Source organism: Aptenodytes patagonicus, chromosome 10 (genome assembly GCF_965638725.1).
Source record: "Aptenodytes patagonicus chromosome 10, bAptPat1.pri.cur, whole genome shotgun sequence".
In the NCBI taxonomy this organism is placed as follows: Eukaryota; Metazoa; Chordata; class Aves; order Sphenisciformes; family Spheniscidae; genus Aptenodytes; species Aptenodytes patagonicus.
The window spans coordinates 22,106,319-22,127,179 of record NC_134958.1 but is presented as its reverse complement, the minus strand read 5'-3'; the positions used below and the strand labels follow the sequence as shown (position 1 = coordinate 22,127,179).

General features: G+C 60.7%; 2 protein-coding genes across 4 annotated transcripts; one reads left to right on the top strand and one right to left on the bottom strand.

Annotated features, from left to right (window-relative positions):
- Window positions 1-50: 50 nt before the first annotated feature.
- SNUPN (snurportin 1) lies at window positions 51-11,230 on the bottom strand. Of its 3 annotated transcripts, none has more exons than XM_076348492.1 (9): window positions 11,049-11,230; window positions 10,696-10,852; window positions 9,729-9,833; window positions 9,505-9,601; window positions 8,799-8,896; window positions 8,378-8,455; window positions 6,375-6,455; window positions 2,012-2,363; window positions 51-557 (listed from the first exon to the last, which is right to left on the bottom strand). In XM_076348492.1, the coding sequence occupies exons 1-8, from the start codon at window positions 11,228-11,230 to the stop codon at window positions 2,034-2,036; spliced, it is 1,128 nt and encodes a 375-aa protein (XP_076204607.1). In that variant the 3' UTR covers window positions 51-557; window positions 2,012-2,033. The 3 variants fall into 3 exon arrangements, with proteins under 3 accessions (XP_076204607.1, XP_076204605.1, XP_076204608.1); XM_076348490.1 differs by lacking the exon at window positions 51-557 and adding an exon at window positions 1,299-1,802; XM_076348493.1 differs by lacking the exon at window positions 51-557 and adding an exon at window positions 1,299-1,798.
- Window positions 11,231-12,482: 1,252 nt separating this feature from the next.
- Window positions 12,483-17,763, top strand: SNX33 (sorting nexin 33). Its single transcript, XM_076348489.1, has 2 exons — window positions 12,483-14,697; window positions 16,831-17,763. Exons 1-2 carry the CDS (start codon window positions 13,257-13,259, stop codon window positions 17,082-17,084), a joined length of 1,695 nt encoding a protein of 564 aa, XP_076204604.1. The 5' UTR covers window positions 12,483-13,256; the 3' UTR covers window positions 17,085-17,763.
- The last annotated feature ends 3,098 nt before the right edge of the window (window positions 17,764-20,861 follow it).

Below are 20,861 nucleotides of genomic sequence, written 5' to 3'. Positions count from 1 at the left end.
ACTTCCGTTTGACACCCTCTCTCCAAACACAGCCTTTCGTTTCCAACAGGAATTGTAACGCAAATATTTATTTCTCCAGCCCAGCTCACGCTTTTAAAAGGGAAACTATGCGGCATCATCTGGAGCCGGCAGAAGCTGCAGTCGCTTCCCTCCCGGGCTCCTCCATCGATCAGAGCAAGCAGCTGAAGGCAGCCCCCCTTCAGCTGTATTTTCTCTCCTGCCCACTCCCTTCCCTTGGCTGGAGGACCTTGGGAGGTTGCTGTAGGGCAGCAGGAAGGCGGTAACCTGAGCTGCAGCTTTCTCTGCCCTGAGGGATGCACAAATCTTACATCCAGCTGCCCACCTCCGGGTTTAATTGCCTGACGGAAGGAAAACTACGCTGATAGGAGGCTGGATGCGGTCTCCCGGCCGGGGCTCTCCCTGCGGTCCTTCGCCAGCCGGTGAGGCCGAAGCGTAAGGGGAACCCGCAGCCGGAGCAGCCCAGAGCCTTCGAGGGACGGGGAGGACAGGGCAGTCCAGGCGTCTGTCCTCTTCCCCTGGGCCAGTTGCTTCACATGCTGAAAGAAAAAACAACCGACAAACCGACAAATAAAAATAATAAAATAAGCAGCCGTTTGAAAAAGCCCGCGGCACGCTCGGCCACATCCGAATGCTGCGGAGCCGGGGTGCCGTTTCCTCCCCTCCCGGGGAGGGGGAGCCGAGGCCAGCCCCCTCCCACAGCCAGCTCGGGCCGCAGCTAGGACAGTTCCTGCTGCCCGCTGGTATAATCGATAGCGGCTGCACGGCCAGATGATCGCACGCAGCCCACGCGCTTGGCACAGAAACAAGCGTTTTTCTGGGAAAAACGGGGGGTGCGAGGACAGGATAGAAGTGCCCCCACTATCTGCGGGCAGCCATCCCCGCTCTCGGTATCTCCTCCTGGATACGGGCCCTCCTCTGGGGGGACGGCCGGGAGGAGACTCCCCAGCGCCGTGTTCAGCCCGATATTTCATCTCCCCCCCTCCACGGCGAGAGCGGTCCCGCTCTGGCCTTTTAATCTCCCTTTGGAAAACAACCCGGGGACGGTGAGTACAATCGTTTCATCCCCGCTAGAAGCGGGGAAAGGCAGCAGCCGGTGCTCGCAGAGCGGGCTTGGGCTGGGTAAGAGGGGAGGGACTGAAGCACCTCGGCGCGCAGAGGAGAATCAAACCCCTACAAGCATTTCCTCCGCTCCAGTTAGTGCCGTAACCGATTTTCCAATCCCTATTTGGGAGGCACAGCACGCATCCACCCTTAGGTAGCAGGAAGACGCTCAAGAATTTGTCTTTCTGAGAAACCTTTTATTTGGCACAATCAATGCTAGCGTTTTTCAGAGCGAAACCATTCCTTCCTCCCCCTACTGAGAAAAGCCTCGAGTACAGGCTTCTGCCGCGCTCGCGCCGCACAAAGCTGCGCTCGGAGGCAGGGCCCGCCGCGATGCAAGGAAATTTAGTTCTTCTGAGTAACACGTGGGTGTGGAAAGCCCAGCCTCTGGATTCACAGCAGCCTGCTGCAAACTTTTTGTTACCAGAAGCGGACTGACCACAAAACTTTCATTGAGAAGGCCTCGGTAAACAGCCGGATCAAAGGCTAAAATGCCCCGATTTCCGGGGCCGGGGCTGCCGTCGGGGCCGGGGTTACGAGCAGCAGCTGCACCTCGGAGGTCTGAGCACCGTTCCTATGCTGGAGCTTTGCCAGAGGCTTTCACGGAAGCAGGGTCAGGAGCTGAACCGGGAACCCCGCAGCGTGGGGACAGATCATCTCGTTTCCCAACGCACGACTGCCTTTAGCAAAGAACCAGACAATCCTGTTAAGGCCTCACAGAAGCCCTGGGGGGCGGGGGGGGGGTTAAAAAAAAAAATCCAGCGGCACTTGGAGCAAGATATTCCGCTTTCGTGCCCTTTAAACAAAACCATCCTATCATCACCTTTGCCCCCCTTTCAGGGAGCGCGAGTGACAGCGAGAAGCAGGGAACCTTTTGCTTTCTCCTTACCCAACCGGTCCGTCCCAGCAGCCTAATTCTCCATCTGGCTCACTGCTTCGTCCCGGCCCTCCGGAGAGTTTGCTGGCTGAGGGGTAGACAAGTGTTCCAGCTCGTAATGTCCGTTCCTCGCAGCCGCCGCGCTGCCCGGGTGACCCTTTTCCGCTGCCAGCTTTTTACTCTTCTTGCTCTCAATGATCTGCTGGAGCTGACGCCCAGCATAGTCTGGTTTGGCCGTGAGCACGGTAGCGGGCACGGCGAGCCCGAGGATTTCGGGTACCATGTAGGGCCGGAGCCAGCCCACCAGCGGGGTGCTGCCGGGGGTATAGTGGGTTTGCTTGTGATAGAAGAGAAGTCCGTCGACCTGTTAAAAAAAGGAGAGAGGAGCGAACGAAAGGCCGGAGCTGGAGGCTTTTGCAGGTGGATGACAGAGCGCCAGGCGACAGCGCCGCTCTCCATTTACAGGCCAAAACTACCAGCTGGATCATTTTTCCCCTCAAGCAGCGCAATAAATAGCGGAAGGGAAAGAAGCAGCCTGCAGAGCTCCTGTCCTGAAAGATCAGTGCAAGCCCAGCAACTGCCGGATGGCTTTAAATCGTCAAAGGCAAACAATTTCAGCCTGGTGTCGGCACGGACCAGCGCTTTTCCTCTAGTTGCTGTGATCCCATTCTGCAGAAGAGCCATCGGGTTTCCGAATAAGGCAGCGCACAGAAAGGCCGCTTTACCGGATTAAGGTTATTTTAAATAATACATTGGGAGAGTAATTAGTCAGAGCGCACGACGCCAAGGAGCCCCGATTCGTAACGCTGCGACAGCTCTTTCAGCCGGCTTATGCAAAATAAATTCTTCATGTTTCCCAAGAGAGAACTTCTCCGGCAATCAATGGCAGTTAAGGGCACTCAGGACTTCGAAGGTTTAGGCCCCAACTCTTGCGCTACTATTTCCACACTCTGCAGTATTGCAGCTGGCTGACGTTTTCCCCGCTTCCCCGCCACGCTGAGGGATTTTCACCCCCCTCTTCCTGCGCTTCCCAGGGGTGTACTCTGCACGGTTAGATCCCGCCGTCAGGCTGACTAACGCCGGAGGTGGTGCTCCTCTTAGCTCAGCCTCGCAAGCTCTTAAAAAGCCATTTGCCTACGAGTAAGAGCGGCTGAGTGGGCAGAAGGGATGAGAGAAAGAGCCCACCTCGGGCCGAGTTGCTCCCAGGCCCCTCCCCGAGCCTTCAGCCCCCAGAATATATAGGGCAGAACGGCACCTATATCGGCAGTGAGCCGAGGCACGGGTGAGCCAAGCAGATCGAGGTGGTATCTGCTACCGTGCTGGACTGCGAGCCAGGCTGAGCAAAGAGCAGCCTACGTCCGTCTCCGCTCCACGGATGCTAGCCTCCAGCAGAGAGGGTAGAGCTTCTTGCACTACTCCGTCCATAATTTTCAGTCACTGTTAAGATTTTGCAAAACAATCCCAGAAAAAGGGGGATTCCTGTGCTAGGAAAACATAAAACCAGAACAGTAAACATCACGATGAGCTTGTGTAACCCTCTGGATATCTAAAGTGCAAAGCTTCTCCCTCCCCCTGCCTCCCGGGAAGACTTGGGAAGAGCCAGATTCTGCGGCACCCCGGCACCACGCCTGCACATCCAGCCCATTCCTGCGGGTGTGCGGCGCTTGGTGAGCAACGGGGATTCCCCGGCACCCACAGGAATGTTTTGGTAAAGATCAGAGCCTGGAAAGGCTTCTGCCTTCCAGACCGCCCCAAAGATCTCCCCCGAGCTGGAGAATTCAAAGGAGTTCAGCCTGGTGGAGAGTTAGGTCACGTTCTTCCTTCCCCTGATTTCTCTTAAGTTACTGCAACTCCCGTTTATTTAGTTTGTTGGCCAGGTCCCTACCCCGAGTCACCGCGCTGACACCAGCCGCATCAGAGTAAGGGCTGACACTGTCCCTAAACGACCGAACCTGACGAGAAACCGGCCCGGCTGGATTTCACGTTCCACGGCCATGCCTTTCAGATTTTAGGTGCTTAACAGTACGCCCACTCCTTCACACCGGGGCTTCTCAGAGACTTTGGCTCCCCCTGCCTTCGTGGAAACCTGAACGCTGTTTTACTCACATCTGCGAGTAGGACAGTAGCTCCTAAGATCCACTCCAAAACACACTTCAAATTCAGTGCCAGTCAACTGATCCAAAGTCCACTGAATTCAGTGGAAAAAATTTCCGCTGAATATAGCGGATCGGGTCCTAACTCTAAGGTTACAGATTAACTCTGAAGACCCAGATCTGAAAGCACTGACCACATCTCTTGCCACCACACGCACACGAGATCCTCGTAAGGATCACAAGACGCTGGGCCCAGGCATAGGGAGACCTCTGTTGCACTGCACGATCTATAGCAAGGCTGCGTTTTGCCATCTGCAAAGTTTCTTTCTTTATGTGCTGTTGGTGGAAGCTATTTACGGGGATTTCTTGGGCTCCCTCTTGTGGCACATCACGAAGAGACCCCCTGTCCCCTTCATTCCTGGAAGCGGCACCACCGTTTCTGCGGGGTCACTGGCCGCTTTGAGCCAAATCACACCACGTTTCACTTGTCGGGGTCGCACCCTGATGTATCGACCAGAGAACCCCGGGGGGCAAATCACAGCTGGATTACAAGGGAGAGTCTGATCAACTCCATCTCCCTCCCCCGGCCTTTCGCAACGGTCTCCTTCGCAGGCCGAAACATTTCTGCTCTGACCGCAGTAGGGCAATACTCCTCAGCCTTTTCTCGTGGGAGCAGATGCCTCAGGAAAGAATGAAGCTTTCTTCAGCAGAGGCGGGAATGACTGTTTCTACAGAGGCACTCGGAGCATTTGTGATTGAGCAAGTCAGCCGTAGGAAACCTGGGATGCTTTCTCAACGCCCCCCGATCTGTGTTCGGAGCGTGGTCTGGCACTGACTAGCAAGGGGCTGGGACTTTCCGACTCTCTCTAATGACTATCCTGGCTTTGACGAGCAGAAGACAAAGTCTCACAGCCAAATTAGCGTCCCTTAAACTTAAGCCTGCGCTTACGTTAATCGCCAGCTTGGGCCGAGAGAGCACAAGGGGCACAGTCAAACCAAGGTGGCTTTTGGCTTAGTGGGACAAGCGACCTCTGTAGAGGCTGTTCCTGGTCTAGGGCTGAGACTGAGCACTCCGCAGGAACTGCTGCGGCCACTGGAAGAGCTTCTGGCTCCCAGATGTTTGTCACCGACGCTGTGCCAGAATGCCACCACCATCCTCTTCCACTTCAGTGCCAAGTCAGCCAGGATAGCCACCGAAGGCAGCCTGAGCTGTTTTCACAAGGGCCTCTGACTTGCTGCTCACAACCACAGAGAGCTGAGCTGGGTGGGTGGCACGTCGAGTCCCCTGTCCTGCCTTTCTCCCACAGGTCAGCAGAGAGGCCTGAACAGCACCTACTTCTAAAGCTGCTGAAGCAAATGCAGGTGTCCTGTTCAGCCACTCTCGCTGGGAGAACAGCCACCTCGGAGACCCAGGAGCAGCAGGAGCCAAAGGGAGGAAGCTGCTGGTTCTGTACCAAAGCAAAAAGCAGAGCTCGCACTATCCCCTCCACAAGATCCAGTGGCAGCAGGAGGACAGACTCATCTGAACCCCTCCCAGCCATTTCCGCTACAGCCATCCGCCCCCAGCTCCGGTACGCCTCAGGCGCCCATCACTAACACCCGAACCCCTCAGAAACCGTCAGGAGCTTACCAGCACCCTTCTCTTTCCTCCCCAGAAGACACAGGGTAGCTGGGTGCCTCGCACATAGACAGACGGAAGTAGCTAGACTAAGGAAACACAGAGCCCGTGACAGAGGTCAGAGAAAGGCACCACCCTGCCCACCTTGCAGACCTCTGGAGAAACGCCACCACGTAAGGGAGCACACTGCAGAGATCTTCACGCCTGTACCCAGGCAACCCCCTCCCCGGGGCAGGAGGCAGTACCAGCTTTGGCCCTAGAACGGTCAGCTGTCCACGCTGAGCCACGTGAACGTGAGCTATGCCGCTTCTGGAGGCGGTCCGGGTGTCCGCATCGACCCTCTCTTCCCCAAGGGCTCTTTCAGACAGGAGTCAACAGCAGTAAAGGCAGCCCAAACACAGGGAACGCTACGGTTTAACTCTCGCTAGTGAGTTTGGTTGGACGCAGCCTGTACCCGGTGACAGGGTAACAGATCAGCCACGTGCATAAAAGGCAGCCACCCCCCCCCCCCCAGAAACGACAGCGCAGCTCAGCAAGCTTCCCGCAGGCCTCAGGAGAGCACAGTTCCCAAACGAAGGGGCTGCACCTCCCTCCAAGCACTGGCAGATGCGCAGCGGGGCTGTCTCTAAGGCTGAGGTCCGGGCCCCCGCCTGCGTGTTCTCACCTCGAAGGGGAAGTCCATAGCCAGCACCTTACACAGGCTGTCCGAGGAGCAGGGGAAGTTCTGCAGGCCCACAAATTTGAACTGGAAGAGTAAAAGAAGGTTAGAAGAGACAACTGCATGGCCTGAAGCAGAACAAGTCACCGAATCGAGCACTGGTGTGGAGGTAGCTAAGAAAGAAGGATTTCCCCCAGCGCAAGATCCAGCATGATAGAGACGGGGTGAGGGACAGGCGTCAGGTGAAGTAACCAGAGAAGAGATCTCAATCAGGGACCGCATCATTAAACTGCTGGCCTTCCTGCCGCAGGGTATCGGGGGCCCAAAAGCAAAAATAGGCTGAGAAGAGGATTAGGCCAGCTCCTGAAAGGCAGGTGCCCTGGAGGCCATTAACTCTGTGGTCTAGGTACAACCGCTGGCTGATGAAGTCAGAGGGAGCATGACAGGTATCCCCAATTCCTTACTCTTTCCATAGCGACTGCTCTCTGTGATCACTAGGGGTTATTGGGACAGACAGACCTCCGATGCGATTCAGAACAGCAATTCGTAAGCAAACCCCAGATCTAGAGACAAAACGACAGGACCGAGCTGTCCGTCGGTGCCGATCACATCCCACTAAAGTAACCGGGAGTGCCTGCATGAAAACCTACAAAAATCACCCTAGGCACCAGAGAGGACGGGGTGGGAAAAATCCTTAGAGATGGTCCCCGCCATCCCTCCAACAGTGCTGGATAAAGCACGTACATCGCTGCAACTTTACAAATCTCATTGCAGTAACAGAAGACGACCTTTAAAAGAAGACCGGGGGATTGCCACCACGATGTCCAGACAGCACGAAATCTAGAGTGCCCAGAAAGATCTATTTCAGGTATTTTATCGTCCCAGTTCCAAATGACCCGCTCTCTGGCATTTAATGAGAGATGCGGGTGGCGGAGATTCAGCACACAGCTCCCACGTGCTCCCGATACCTTTTTTCCAAGCATCTAAGGCTTCAGGAAGGACTTTTCAGGCGAGCTGGCCCCGAGATGCTCTTTTAACCAAAATAGAAAATGATGACCTCTGGGCAGGATGCAAAGCAGACAGACGTCTGCTCCAGGCTGCTGGCTCAGCCAAGCCAAGCAAATCCTTCCACCCGGGAAATGAAAGCTGAAACGACCCCCCGCTTCGTTAGGTAGCTGTCTTCTGGATATTCCTGCTGGAGTCAGAACAGGATGTTCTTCAAATACAGATACCTTCGCCGCTGGCAGAGGAGCGGTCATCCCCGTTTACGACCGATCCGCTCAACCCACAGGAGCTGCTCTGCTTACCTGTGCCTGAGCACGCAGGGGGGCCGCACAGCAATCGGGTCCCGCTTTGCAAACCGTGCTCCGTAAGCCAGGCTGCCAAATCTCTTATGTCTGTCCCCAAAACTCTCTTTCCAAGCTGCTGTGGGTCCTAGGTCTGACCTCCATGTGTAAGTCTTCAAAGGAAGACTTTGTATCCTTCCTCAGCAGGGGAAGGATTGCCCCGGGTGGCAATCCAGCATCTAGCCCGACAACTTCAATGATTACTCAGGCTAGGGAGGGAAGGCCAAAGCTTTACGAGCCTTTCCCCTTGCCTTGCGAGCTCACAAGACTACACAAGAATAAATCCCATTGTAGTCAGGCTGCCGACCAACGCTGCCCCTGTAGAAACCACACTGGTTTTCCATTCCGTTTCAAGGGAAAGCTAAAAACGGCATGGGCGTTAGCCGATACCCTGCAGTCTGATCTCTCCTCAGCACTTTGGCTGGGGGGGAAAAAAAAACCCAACCAACCCACACTCATTTACAATACCCAGTGGTTCTATTTACTATTTCCTGAGCATGGCATCCCATGTCGTCAGAAGTACATTTTGAAGCCTGAGCTGTGAGGGGGGAAAAAAAAAAAGAAAAGAAAAAAGCTTCCGCTTGTGAAAGAAAGTGCTGAAGCCTGCTGAACAGGAGAGCTTACCCTCCATCCTCCTTCTCCTCCCAGTACAAAAGAACTTACTGGATTAATCCTGCTTTTCTCTCCCAGCCCTTCCTCCTCTTGGATCTTTGAGAAAAGCCAGAAGAATCTGAAGTCGGTCTGTGAAAGGAGGCAGAGGCTTTAACGACTATCCACCACACATCACCGATCAGCACCTGCCGAGCGTCTCCATTCCTCTGCACTTGCCTGGGAGATTTACAAACTCAGCTTCACCTGCAGAACCAGCCAACACCCTGGACTCTGCTATTTCCCCCGATACCCCCAAAAGATGTACCCAATTATTCCGGTAGCCAGCAGCCCACAAGCTGTAAGGATGCTGGCGCTTAGATGAAATATCCATCCTACTGCATAGTGGGCTATGTCCAGTGCTGGCCGCAAAGCAGCTCACAGAACAGGGAACAAAAGGGAGGGGAGGGCAGGGCAGAGGGGGCAGATTCAGTACCTGGCAGTCATAAACAGGGTGTCCTCTCCAGCACATCACATCGAGGATATAGTACGTCTGCTTTGCCTCATTGTAGATGCAGTCCAAGATGCAGTACACTGCGTGCACAAACACAGGGAGGTCCAGACACGCTCCAGAGACTGCCCGACCCAACAGGCAAACGCCAGGTCAAATCTCTCCTGCATTAAGCCTGCCCTGACGTAAGGCCGAGAGGTGCAGAGGGATCCCCTTCTGCTAACAGAAGCTGCGACCACAGAAAGCCTTTAGCTTGGAATCCAACAAGGCTACAAAGGTACCAGCCGGAGGCACTTCAAGCAAAGGCATGTTTCAGAAAAAGGCATTTACTCAACAGTAACCCCTCCTCTGGACAAGCAAAGCAACTGCAAGAGGTATTAAGAAAGGCGGCACTGTACGCAGCTCTCTGTCGGAAGACAGTGTCTTCTTCTCTTAAGAGCGTCAGTTAACCAGGCAGCTAATTAAAATACGTTCTTATCTAGCACAAAAGTATCCGAGATTGTCCATGTCTAGTTATCCCCAGAGATGCACGAACAGGCCCAAAGCTAAGTTCCCCCCGGCACCAGAAAAGGGCACAGCTTCACGACCCGGGGAGCTGGCGGAGCAGCACCGAGCCTGCCAGCGCGCACACTCAAGGGGAGAAGCAGGCGGTTCCCCTCTCTCTATCCCAAAAGCCTCCTCGGGCCGTTACCTTTCTCGCTCGTTGAATTGTGCCGGTTCCCCCCCGGCAGCAGGGATGGGAACCTGTTGACGCAGAAGCCGCTCTTGGTGTAAGCTGCTGTTGTGCCCTGTGAGGAAATGGGAGAGAAACAAACAAAAAAGTCAAGCGAGACACACGGGCCGGTCTTATGTCGGCTGGGAAACAGGTACAGGTCCTTTACCAAACGGCGAGACATCACCACTGCTGCCGCTTACCCTGGACGCCACGACTAGCGCCCTTTTCCCGACGGGACACACCACCACAACCCACTCCTGCTCCAGATCCAAGGGGACATCGACCAGCCATTCAGACAGCATCAGCTACGGCGAAATCCAGGGGGGGAAAAACAGAAGAAGAAGGAAAAAAAAAAAAAAGCGGTTAGCAACAACTCTCCTGAAGTTAGGGAAAACTCACAGCAAGAAGGTTTTGACTTGGCTTCCACAGCTACACCGGGTGCTTCAGAGGCAACTTGCATTGCTTGTCAGCCTGCATTACAGCACCAGAGGGGCTCCCTCCCTTCTCTGACCGACTTGCGTAACAGACTCTCCCCCAAGTCTTTCTCTTGCTTCCCAGCTGCTGACTAAGCTTCAGACTACAGCACGGGGCTCATAGTCCTCGCTTGGGCACCTCTGTACCTCGGTCCCCACTCCATCACTTTAAATTTATTTATAAACACATGGCAGAGCTTAGAGATTCCTAAATACTAGGAGTAAAGAGCCCAGACAAGTTGACGCCTTCAGAGACCGTCTGGCTGTGATCACCTGAAAGGCTCTATGTCATTTAGGACCAATATGGCAGCCAAGGCTGATAAAACCATCAGCTGAGGATTCCCTTCCTTTCTGGTGTCCCAGACACGGGGAGAGATGGAAGTCTTTAACCGACTGCTGCGCAACGGGATACAAACGCTGCTAGCCGAGCTGAAATCTCCCAAAGCACACAGGCAACCCAGCTCCGCCTGTCCTCCGTTTGAACGCAGCGTGTCTCGGGGGCAGAACTGAGGCACGGTTCCTCGCTGAGCACCGAGCCAGGCAGGACACGTTATTCTCAGCCCCGACGCAGCCATCACCACGGCCGCTCACCCCGCCCGGCCCAGCCTCAACCACCCCGCACCCCTCACCCTGCCCGGCCTTCGCACCCGCACCCCCGTCGCGGGGAGGCAGGCAGAGGCAGGCAGCTCCTCACCTGATTGGCGTAGCGCTTGGGCAGCTTCTTGCCAGGATCCACGTCCATCTCCTCTTCCTCCGCATCTTCCCCCTCCTTCTCCTCGCCCTCGCTCTCCACCCCTGCCCAGTCGTCCTCTGCCAGCCTCCTGGCATGGTTCACGTAGTCCAGCCGCCTCCTGCGGGGGGTGAGGGGGGAAGAAACAGCCCGGCTCGCCCTCTGCGGGAGGCAGGCCGCCACCCCCCGGCTCCCCACAGCCCAGGCCGCCCGGCGGGCCCACCACGGGCCTACCCTCCCCCGGCGGCGGCGCCCCCCCCCCCGCCCCGGCCGGGCCTCCCTTTCCCGGGGCCCCAGCCCCAGCGGAGCTCGCTCACTCTCTCTGGAGGCGGAGGAGGCGCTGGCGGCGCTCGGCCTGCCCCGGGCCGCCGCGGGCCTTGTACGCGGCCAGGCGAGGGTGCGGGGCCGCCGGGCTGTTGGGCGCCGCCAGGGCCACGCCGGCCGCCAGCGCCGCGCTCAGTTCCTCCATGGCAACGCCCGCCCGACGGCCGCGCGCCATGACGCACTTCCGCCCGACGGGGAGGGGGTGGCGCCGCGGGGCGCCCCGCAGCGCCCCCTGGTGGCGCGGAGGCTCCCGTGCCCTCCCGGCCGGCGGCAGTCGTGTGTGTGTCGTGTCGTGTCGTGTCGTGTCCCCCCCCCCCCGTGACTCAGTTTCCCCTCCCGCCGGGAGTGGGGCGGGGACCGGGAAGCGGGCGGGGACACTCGGGGCACGGACGTGGGGGACATCCCGGGCAGGGTCGCGGGGACCACCGCGGGCAGGGATGGAGGGGACACCCCGGGCGGGGCTGGAGGGGACATACAGGGCCGGGGACACACACACACACACACACACACACGACACCCCGGGCGGGGCTGGGGGGGACATACAGGGCCGGGGACACACACACACACACACACACACGACACCCCGGGCGGGGCTGGGGGGGACATACAGGGCCGGGGACACACACACACACACACGACACCCCGGGCGGGGCTGGGGGGGACGTGGTGGACAGGGATGGAGGGGACACCCCGGGCGGGGCTGGAAGGGACATGCGGGGCAGGGGTGGGGGGGCCAACGGCGGGCAGGGACGCCGGGGACCATGCCGAGCAGGGGTGGGGGGGGACATCCAAGGCAGGGATGGAGGGGAGACTGCGGGCGGGGACGCAGGGGACACCGCGGGCGGGGAGGGGTGTAGGGGGACACCCCGGGCAGGGACGCAGAGGATACCCCGGGCAGGGATAGCCGGGACGGTTCCCGGGCAGGGACGCGGGAGCAACCGGCGCCCGGAGCCGTGCCCCGGCGGGCCGGGCCGCGGCCGCGGCCGTGGGCGGGATCCGTGTCCCCCGGGCCGGCTGCCTGCAGAGGGCAGCGTGCGACCTGCCGCGCCGCTCCCCGCGGCTCCCCAGCTGCGAACCGGGGAGCTCGGCGCTGCCGCGCGTCACGGGAGGCTGGCGGCCAGCCCCGCCGCCGCCGCCGCCGCCGCCGCCGCCACCGGGTAGCACCGCCGGCACCAGGCGAGCAGCACCGACATCGCGCAGCGGCAGCGGGCGCCGACACCGGAACCGGACGGCGGTACCGAGAGCGGCCCCGGGGCCCCGGGCCCGGGCGGCGGCGGCGAGCGGCGGCTCCCCCCCCGGTCCCCTGCCCGGCCATGCGGTGAGGGCGGCCCGCGGGGTCCGCGGAGGGACGGGAGGCGCCGTCCCGGCCGGGCCGCGGCTGCGCTCGGTTCCCCGGCGCCGGTAGCGGCGGCGCGGCGGGCCGGGCTCCCTCCTCCCTCCGCCGCCCGCAACCGGCACCGGGAGCCGCCGGCCCCCGCCGTTGCGGCGGGGGCTGCCCCCGGTACCGGCCCCGGTGCTGCCCTGCCTGCGGGGCCCTTCCCCTCCGTCCTGCGTGAGATTTGCGGATTTCAGGGGGGAAAAAACCAAAACAACAACAACAAACCACCGAATCCCGGGAAGGTCGGCCCGGAAAGGAATTGCAAAATCCCCGGGCCGGGATCACCGGGGAGGTTGGGCTGGGTTTGGGGTCGGTTCCCGGCGCTTTCCCGGCACCCACCAACTGGCAGCCGCTGGCGGGAGGAAACCGGGGCGTTTTATCCAGAGGAACCCCGAGAAAAGTCGTTTGGGATTTATTTCCTCGCTGGCAGCCGGATCTTTTCCTCACGGAAAGTGAAACCGCGGGATCGGCGTCCCAGCGAGATAAAACCTGCGTGGACATGGCAGAGCCCGGCTCTTGGTCCGGCCGGCGTTTATATCCCGTAGGAGCGAAGGAAATGCCGCTCGCTTGACTGGGGAATGTTGTTTTTAACCGGGGCGCCGGGATCGGGGGGGTTACTTGGACATACGGACCTCGGCGTCACCTCGTAGAGGATTTCTTCTCCACCTTTTTTTTTATTTCCCTGAGAAACCGGCCAACCCTTTTCCCACAGTGCGGGGCGGCCCCGGTGCCGAGCGAGCTTGCGGTATCGCTGGGGGGTTGTTGTTTTTTTTTTGGCGGCGGGGATTGCGTTACGCCGTGTCCCCCCCTCCCGGGACCGGCCATGGCGTTGAAAGCCAGAGCGCTTTACAACTTCCAGAGCGAAAACAAAGAGGAGATCAGCATCCAGGAGAACGAGGAGCTCGTCATCTTCAGCGAGAACTCCCTGGACGGGTGGTTACAGGGCCAAAACAGCCGCGGGGAGACCGGCCTCTTCCCTGCCTCCTACGTCGAAATCCTCCGCTCCCGGTCGAGCTCCAACTACACGGACTACTCCGGCAGCCCGGCCGGCTCTCCCGGGCACGACTCCCCCTTCTACACAACCCCCGCCAACCCCAGCATCTCCTACCAGGGCAGTTTTGAGGACGACGACGATGACGACTGGGACGACTGGGACGATGCTTGCACGGTGGTGGAGGAGCCCCGGAGCGCGCCGGGCACCAACGGGCACCCTTCGCCCAACCTGCAGTACCCGGCAGCGTACGGCCACCATGAGCACGCCGGTTACCGTCCCAAGCCGGCGCTGGAGAGGCAGGACAGCATGAGCTCCTCCAAGAGGGGCAGCGTGGTGGGGAGGAACCTCAACCGCTTCTCCTGCTTCGTCCGCTCGGGGGTGGAAGCCTTCATCCTGGGCGACGTGCCCCTGATGTCCAAGATCGCCGAGGCGTACTGCATCGAGATGGGCTCCAAAGGTCCCCAGTGGAGGGCGAATCCCCACCCCTTCATCTGCTCCGTGGAGGACCCGACCAAGCAAACCAAGTTCAAGGGCATCAAGAGCTACATCTCCTACAAGCTGACCCCCAGCAACATCAACTCACCCGTCTACCGGCGGTACAAGCACTTTGACTGGCTCTACAACCGCCTCCTGCACAAGTTCACGGTCATCTCGGTGCCCCATCTGCCCGAGAAGCAGGCCACCGGGCGCTTCGAGGAGGACTTCATCGAGAAGCGCAAGCGGCGGCTGATCCTCTGGATGGACCATATGACCAGCCACCCCGTCCTCTCCCAGTATGAGGGCTTCCAGCACTTCCTCTGCTGCCGCGACGAGAAGCAGTGGAAGCTGGGCAAACGCCGGGCAGAGAAGGACGAGATGGTGGGCGCCAGCTTCCTCCTCACCATCCAGATCCCCACGGAGCACCAGGACCTGCAGGACGTGGAGGACCGCGTGGACGCCTTCAAGGCTTTCAGCAAGAAGATGGACGACAGCGTCCTGCAGCTGACCAACGTGGCCTCGGAGCTGGTGCGCAAGCACGTGGGGGGCTTCCGGAAGGAGTTCCAGAAGCTGGGCAATGCTTTCCAAGCCATCAGCCACTCCTTCCACATGGACCCCCCCTACAGCTCGGATGCCCTCAACAACGCCATCTCCCACACGGGCAAGACATACGAGACCGTGGGGGAGATGTTCGCCGAGCAGCCCAAGAACGACCTGTTCCTCATGCTGGACACTCTCTCTTTGTACCAAGGGCTCCTCTCCAACTTCCCAGACATCATCCACCTCCAGAAAGGTAAGGGTGGCTTCTTCTCCCCTGGTGATGACCTCTCCTGCGTGATGGCCCCACATGGGTGGGAGCAGCACGGGGAGCGGGATGGGGATGCAATGAGGAAATCCTGTGCTGTGCAGTGATGGGGATGAGGACGGGGATGGGGACGAGGACGGGGATGAGGATGGGGACCATTGCCTGTGGCTCCCAGGGAGGCAGCATGGTCCCTGCTGGCACGGCTCCCCAGTCACCCCAACCCCAGGAGAGGCTGCTGGGGCTGTTGGGCCCAGGATCAGGTTTTGCCTCAAGTGATGCCGTGGACTCCATAACTGCTGCCCAAAGCCCTGGCCGGGGGGGTCAGCGCAGGCGTCGCTCCCCCCGTGCCGCGAGCAGGAGCCGACACCGTTGCTGTTGGCTCCAGGATGGCCTGCCCAGCACCTTGTGAGCGTGGGGCTGCGTCGCATCCCCACCCACCACTGCTTGTCCCTCCTCATCCTCCCTCCTCGGCTGAGGCAGCGGTTGGGTGGCCAGCAGGGATGCTCGAGCTTGCTCCCCCCCCGGGGTTGGGACACGGCTGGGACACGGCCTTGGGTCGGTCACAAGGGGCTGGGGGGGCTGTGCAGGGCAGGTGGGATATGGACATGTCCCTTCTTCCCACCAGTCTCGCTGCACTCCTCTGGCCAGGGGGGACACGCTGGACCTTCTGGGGACAACCAGGGTCAAACTCTTCAAGAGTACGTCCCTGCCCCTCCGAGCCCAGGACGGGTGGGTTTAGCACCCCCAGGGCATCGGGGCTCCCTGCATCCCCTCATCTCCTTGTGCTTGCAGGTCCCCTGGGTATTTGGGGGGGGGGTCAGGAAGGAGGGGAGGGGCCGAGAGGTGTCTGCCTTGCCCTTTCTGGGGAGGGCAGGGGGCAGGCAGGGCTCGGTGTCCCTTTGCACCCAGGCAGCGGGGTGTGACGCAGACGGGGAGCCAGGTGTGGGAGCGGGGCCAAAGTCCACGCACTCCTCCCGGCCCGGCTGCCTGCAGCGGGGAGGGGACGCCTGCGCCGGCGTCCTCGGATTTTGGTGGGCAGGGAGTTTTCCCCGGGGTGAAGCCAGGGCTGTCTGTGTCTGAGCATCCAGGGGTGTCCGTGCATCGCTCCGCATCCCTGGGGGAGGCTGGGAAGGCAAAAGGGGAAGGGGAGGATGCGATCCAGCCCTGGCCGCTTCCTTGCCTTTCCCTCCCCGCGTTGTTTACAGCGGCGGGTGAAGAGGGGCTGGATCCCGTCCGGAAGCGAGGCCGCGTGGGCAGAGCGGAAGGCAGGATTTGGCCTCCAACCTTTGCTTCTTCCTCCTCCTCCTCTCCGCTGAGAGCAGGGCTGGCGCAGCGGGAGCACCATAACCCCGGGTCCGGCGCTCCCGGCAAGGGTCAGGGAGAAGGGAAAAAAGCCCGGCGAGCTGCGGGCCAGATCCTGTTTTCAGGCAAACAGCCTCTGTGCTAATGAGGGGGGAGGAATGCAGGGCTGGAGCCAGGCAGGATTCTTTCGAAACCGAGCTGTAAAAATAAGTGGAAGGAGGGGGAAAAACTGGTGTCAGAGCATCAGCCGCCTCTGGGAGAGGGAGATGCTTTCCCAGCCGAGCTCCAGCCGGCACCGCATGCCCCTCCCGCACCCTGATTCACCGCCTCCCGGTCTCGGATCTCCCAGGGCTGCTCTGACCCCCATCCATGGGGTGACATCGAACATTTGCAGGGCAGGCTTGGCCGGGACGCTTGGCTGCCCCACGTTAGCTACGCACCCCGAGCCTTGAGTCACACCCCTCCAGCAGCCCAGTCCCCCAAACATCCCTCTAAATATGAGGCTGACTGCCCAGGGATGGGGCGGAAAAGGACTTGGGGAGGTCAGAGTCCAGAGGGAAAAGGCTCCTGGTCTTCCCCTGCCTGGAGGAGAGGGATGGGGATTGATGGGCACAGGGAGATGACAGCCCGGGAGCGCGCAGATCCCTCCCTTACTAACGTGGGGCAGCACTGCACCTCCGGCCGTGGGGCCAGGCTGGTGCCCCGGGATGGAGGACGATGGGACCCAACGGTGCTGCCCGGGGATGCCTGTGCCAGGGGAAGGGGGACGGAGGGACGCACAGATCCATCAGCCTCTCACCCTTCCCCCTGCCTCGCCAGGCGCCTTCGCGAAGGTGAAGGAGAGCCAGCGGATGAGCGACGAGGGCCGGATGGACCAGGAGGAGGCAGACGGGATCCGCAAGCGCTGCCGCGTGGTGGGCTTCGCCCTGCAAGCTGAGATGAACCACTTCCACGAGCGGCGCGTGGCCGACTTCAAGAGGATGATGCAGTCCTACTTAAAGCAGCAGATCGTCTTCTACCAGCGCGTCAGCCAGCAGCTGGAGAAGACGTTACGCATGTACGACAACCTCTAACGCCTCCGCTTGCTGCCCTGCCGAAATCACGCACTTCTCTATCCGCGGCCTTGCAGACCTCCTCTGTTTGTGATGGGCTGAGAACGAACGGGAACTCATGATGCTAGTGACCAAATACCTTTGGGCTTTCTTCCCCCTTCCCGGGCGGGCAGGCTGCGGTCCTGCGGGGAAGGGCTCGCCTGCGGGCTGGCCGTGCCACCTCTTTCCCTGGGGACCTCCCACCCTGCCGCGGGTCTGGCGGGGACGCAGGGGGGGGTCACAAGAGAGACGGACGTGGAGGTAACGGTGCTGGTATCTCTGCCCAGTGATTTTTAGCTTTCTGAAAACCCATCCTCCTGGAGCAGAGAGGTGGGTGCATCCCAGCCCGCTGGGAGAAGAAATCAAAGCTGTCGACATTTTGCACACTAAAAGCTTTTCTGATGGAAAAAAGAGAAGAGAAAGATCTTTATTTGGAAGAGAATGATTTCTTTTTTTTTGTCACCAGATATTTTCAATATTTTCCATTTTTCGCAAACGTTTCTGCAGCATTTTTACCAATCAGTTTTTAAATAGATGCACAGAGGCGAAGGGAAATCTCTTTCTCGAGCATGGCTGTTGACTGGGAAAAGGGAGAAAAAAAAAAGGCAAAAAATAAAGCGCCCCACAGCGTTTTCAATAAAAATGTCAGTAGAAAAAAACACCCACCTCCTTCCCAGAGATGTCTGTGGAAAACGGAGCCGCTCCAGGATCCCGGGGAAGTCTCTGCATTCGAGCATCCCCCGGCTTCCAGCCAGCTTCCGAAAATCCCCATGCTGTGGGCGGCGGGGGGCTGAGCGCCCAGGGGGGCCCGGCACCGGCCGCCCTCCCGCTCTCCGAATAACCCGCCGAGGGGCAAATCCTGCCCCGCTTTGCCCTGCCCGGTGGGGCAGGACCCATGGCAGCGTGCCGCTGCCTGGGGAGACAGCGGGGCTGGCACGGGGGCCTTGTTTTCGAAGGGAAACGGCTGGGATAAATCACAGCAAGGAAAGTTAGGGCCGGCTTGGCGTGGCTCCAGGGTTAAAATTAGCCCCGGCATGCAGGCCAGCGGGGTATTGTTAAAATAACAGCGGCGCTGGGAATGCGACGGGCTGCGCTCCGTCCTCCCAGAGCCCTCCCCGGCCCTAGCCCGCGGGGACAAGCACGCCGAAATACACCCGGAGGCATCGCGCAGCCTCCGTCCAGGCAGGACGCGTTTCCTGCTGCATCCCGCAGCCGGGGTGGTCCCCTTCACCGTGGCCCCATCCCACTCTGGCCCCATCCCAACCCCATCCCACCCGGCCCCATCCTATCTTAGCCCCATCCTACCCCAGCCCCATCCTACCCTGGCTGCATCCTACCTTGGCACAGACCCACGCCATTCCCATCCTATCCTAGCCCCATCCTACCCCGGCCCTATCCCACCCTGGCTCCATCCCACAGCAGCCCCATCCCATCCCAACCCCATCCCACCCCAGCCCCATCCTACCCTGGCTGCATCCTACCTTGGTCTCATCCCACCCCGGCCCCATCCCATCCCAAACCCATCCCACCCCAGCCCCATCCCACCCTGACCCCATCCCATCCCACCCAGCCTCATCCCACCCCAGCCTCATCCCACCCCAGCCCCATCCCAGCCCCATCCCACCCTGGCCCCATCCCATCCCACCCCGGCCCCATCCCACCCTGGCCCCATCTCATCCCAAACCCATCCCACCCCGGCCCCATCCCACCCTGGCCCCATCCCATCCCACCCAGCCCCATCCCACCCCGGCCCCATCCCACCCTGGCCCCATCCCATCCCACCCCGGCCCCATCCCACCCTGGCCCCATCCCATCCCACCCAGCCCCATCCCACCCCAGCCCCATCCTACCTTGGCACCATCCCACCCCCTTCCCACCCCACCCCAGCCCCATCCCACCCTGGCCCCATCCCCGCCCCAGCCCCTCCAGCAGCAGCAGCCACGGGAATAGGGTGGCTAACCCCCGTGCTAACCCCGCAGGGATTAAGGCCTCATCCCCGGCCCCGCTGGCGGTGCACTGGCTGACCACGGTTGCCTCGGCCCCACGTTGAGGCCAGATTCTGCGCAGGACGGCGCGTCCCTTCCCCCCCGCCAGCCCCACTGCCGCCTGCTCTCCCCCGGCAGCGCAACGGGCGCTGGGTTTGAGCCTGCCACTGCCGTTCCCCGGGCGGGCAGCCAAACTCCGGCACCGCGAGCAGCCTCCAGGGCCGTGCCGGCACCCGGCTGTGGCATCCCGGCTCCCCCAGACCGGGCTCAGTGGGGGGATGCCCTGCCTGGGATCCCCCATTGCAGCACGGTCCCTGGGATGTGCCGGAGGCAGATTTTGAAGGGTCTGGACATGGGGTAGGGGACAAGTATCTGGGAGGGTGGGAGAGGCGATAGCAGTGTCGGGAGGGTGCGTGCAGCCCCAGCGAAGGAGATAATCCTTCTCGGAGCCACCCTGATAAACACTTGCAGATTTGGGCCGCAAAGCCAGGCTGGTCACACCCTCGACGGAGGCTGAACGCTGCGAAGAGCTGCCTCTGCTTGCAGGGTGTGCAACTGGAGCCGGGAGATGTCCCAGTGCCCTGGGAGCTCACCCTCCACTCCGGTGTCCTGGCATGGGGACGGGGGCAGGACAGTGTCCCTGTGGGCTGCGTGCACCCCCTCTGAAGGCTGTGCCTCAGTTTCCCCAAGTGTGGACCTGTGCTCCCTGCAGTCCTTTGGCACCCACAAAGGTCTCCTTGCTCCACCGGCCCTCCCACCCCCGCATACCCCCATGTCTGGATCGCACTCCCAGGACTGGCTCCGCACGGCAAACCCGTCGGCTGGGAAAACCTGCTTCCCATTACCATTCCTGCCTTTTCCCTCCGCCGCCTGGCAGCGGGCGGCTGGGCCCCTCCCTGCCCACAGGCAGGCATTTCGGGGCCTGCCTTGGCCGGCCGGGGGGGCTCGAGCATCCTCCTGCTGCCCCCCGCGCCTCCGATGGCATCCTGCGAAAGCTCTGAGGTTTGGATGATGGAACCAGCTCCAGGCATCCCGGCGGCTGCCCCACTGCTCCCGCCGCTGTGTGGGCACCCCTGGGGTGCAGGGTGGCGGTGAGGAGGGGGGCTGGGGGTGCAGGCAGTGCTCCCCGTGCCCCAGTGGTTTCGGTTGCTGCCCTGATCTGGGACACAGGCTGTTCCCTGCTCCTGCTCAGGGTCGCGGCAAGAAAAAAAAAAAAAAACCCAGGGCGCGCGAGGCCGAGAGGAAACACCAGGAACAAGGGGCAGGTCCGCTTCCTCCTCCCACTTCCCAAGGCTGCTCTCGCGTGGGAAAGCCAAGGCCAAGGCACCGCCAGAAGCCCCGCCGGCACGACGGCCGGGTGGGGAGGTGGCAGCGGCGGCCGGTGCATCCTCCCCGGGGAGCACCGCAGCCAGCACGGGAGGGCCCGTCGCTGCCTCTGCTCTGACAGGAGGCTTCCAGGTGATCTTGTCTTGCCTCCTCCCTTTGGGCTTCTCCCCGCCGTGGCAAGAAAATCCGGCATCCTTGGTTTGACCTCTGGGAGACTGGGTTTTATATGCGGGCTGGGCCAGCAGGCAGTAGGGACAACCCGGATCCAACCCATCCCTAGGTATCCCCCAAACCAGCAGGGCTCAGCTCGGTGGGATGAGCCACCTCCACAGCCAAACCAGTCCTTCGCCACCCCATGAAGTCGTCCCCCCTCTCAGCGTGCCCCCCAAGCCCAGCCTAGGGCTGGATGCTCTGGGGTGGGAGGACCCCTTCCTGGGTGCAGAAGCAG

Excerpts from the sequence above, each read along its gene's own strand:
- SNUPN (XM_076348492.1), bottom strand. The coding sequence starts at position 11,230 with ATGGCGCGCGGCCGTCGGGCGGGCGTTGCCATGGAGGAACTGAGCGCG. Across the intron at positions 8,897-9,504 it reads CAATTCAACGAGCGAGAAAG|TGTACTGCATCTTGGACTGC; the intron begins GTAACGGCCCGA and ends TTGTGCACGCAG. Across the intron at positions 6,456-8,377 it reads AGAAAAGCAGGATTAATCCA|TTCAAATTTGTGGGCCTGCA; the intron begins GTAAGTTCTTTT and ends TTACTCTTCCAG.
- SNX33 (XM_076348489.1), top strand. The coding sequence starts at position 13,257 with ATGGCGTTGAAAGCCAGAGCGCTTTACAACTTCCAGAGCGAAAACAAA. Across the intron at positions 14,698-16,830 it reads CATCATCCACCTCCAGAAAG|GCGCCTTCGCGAAGGTGAAG; the intron begins GTAAGGGTGGCT and ends CTGCCTCGCCAG.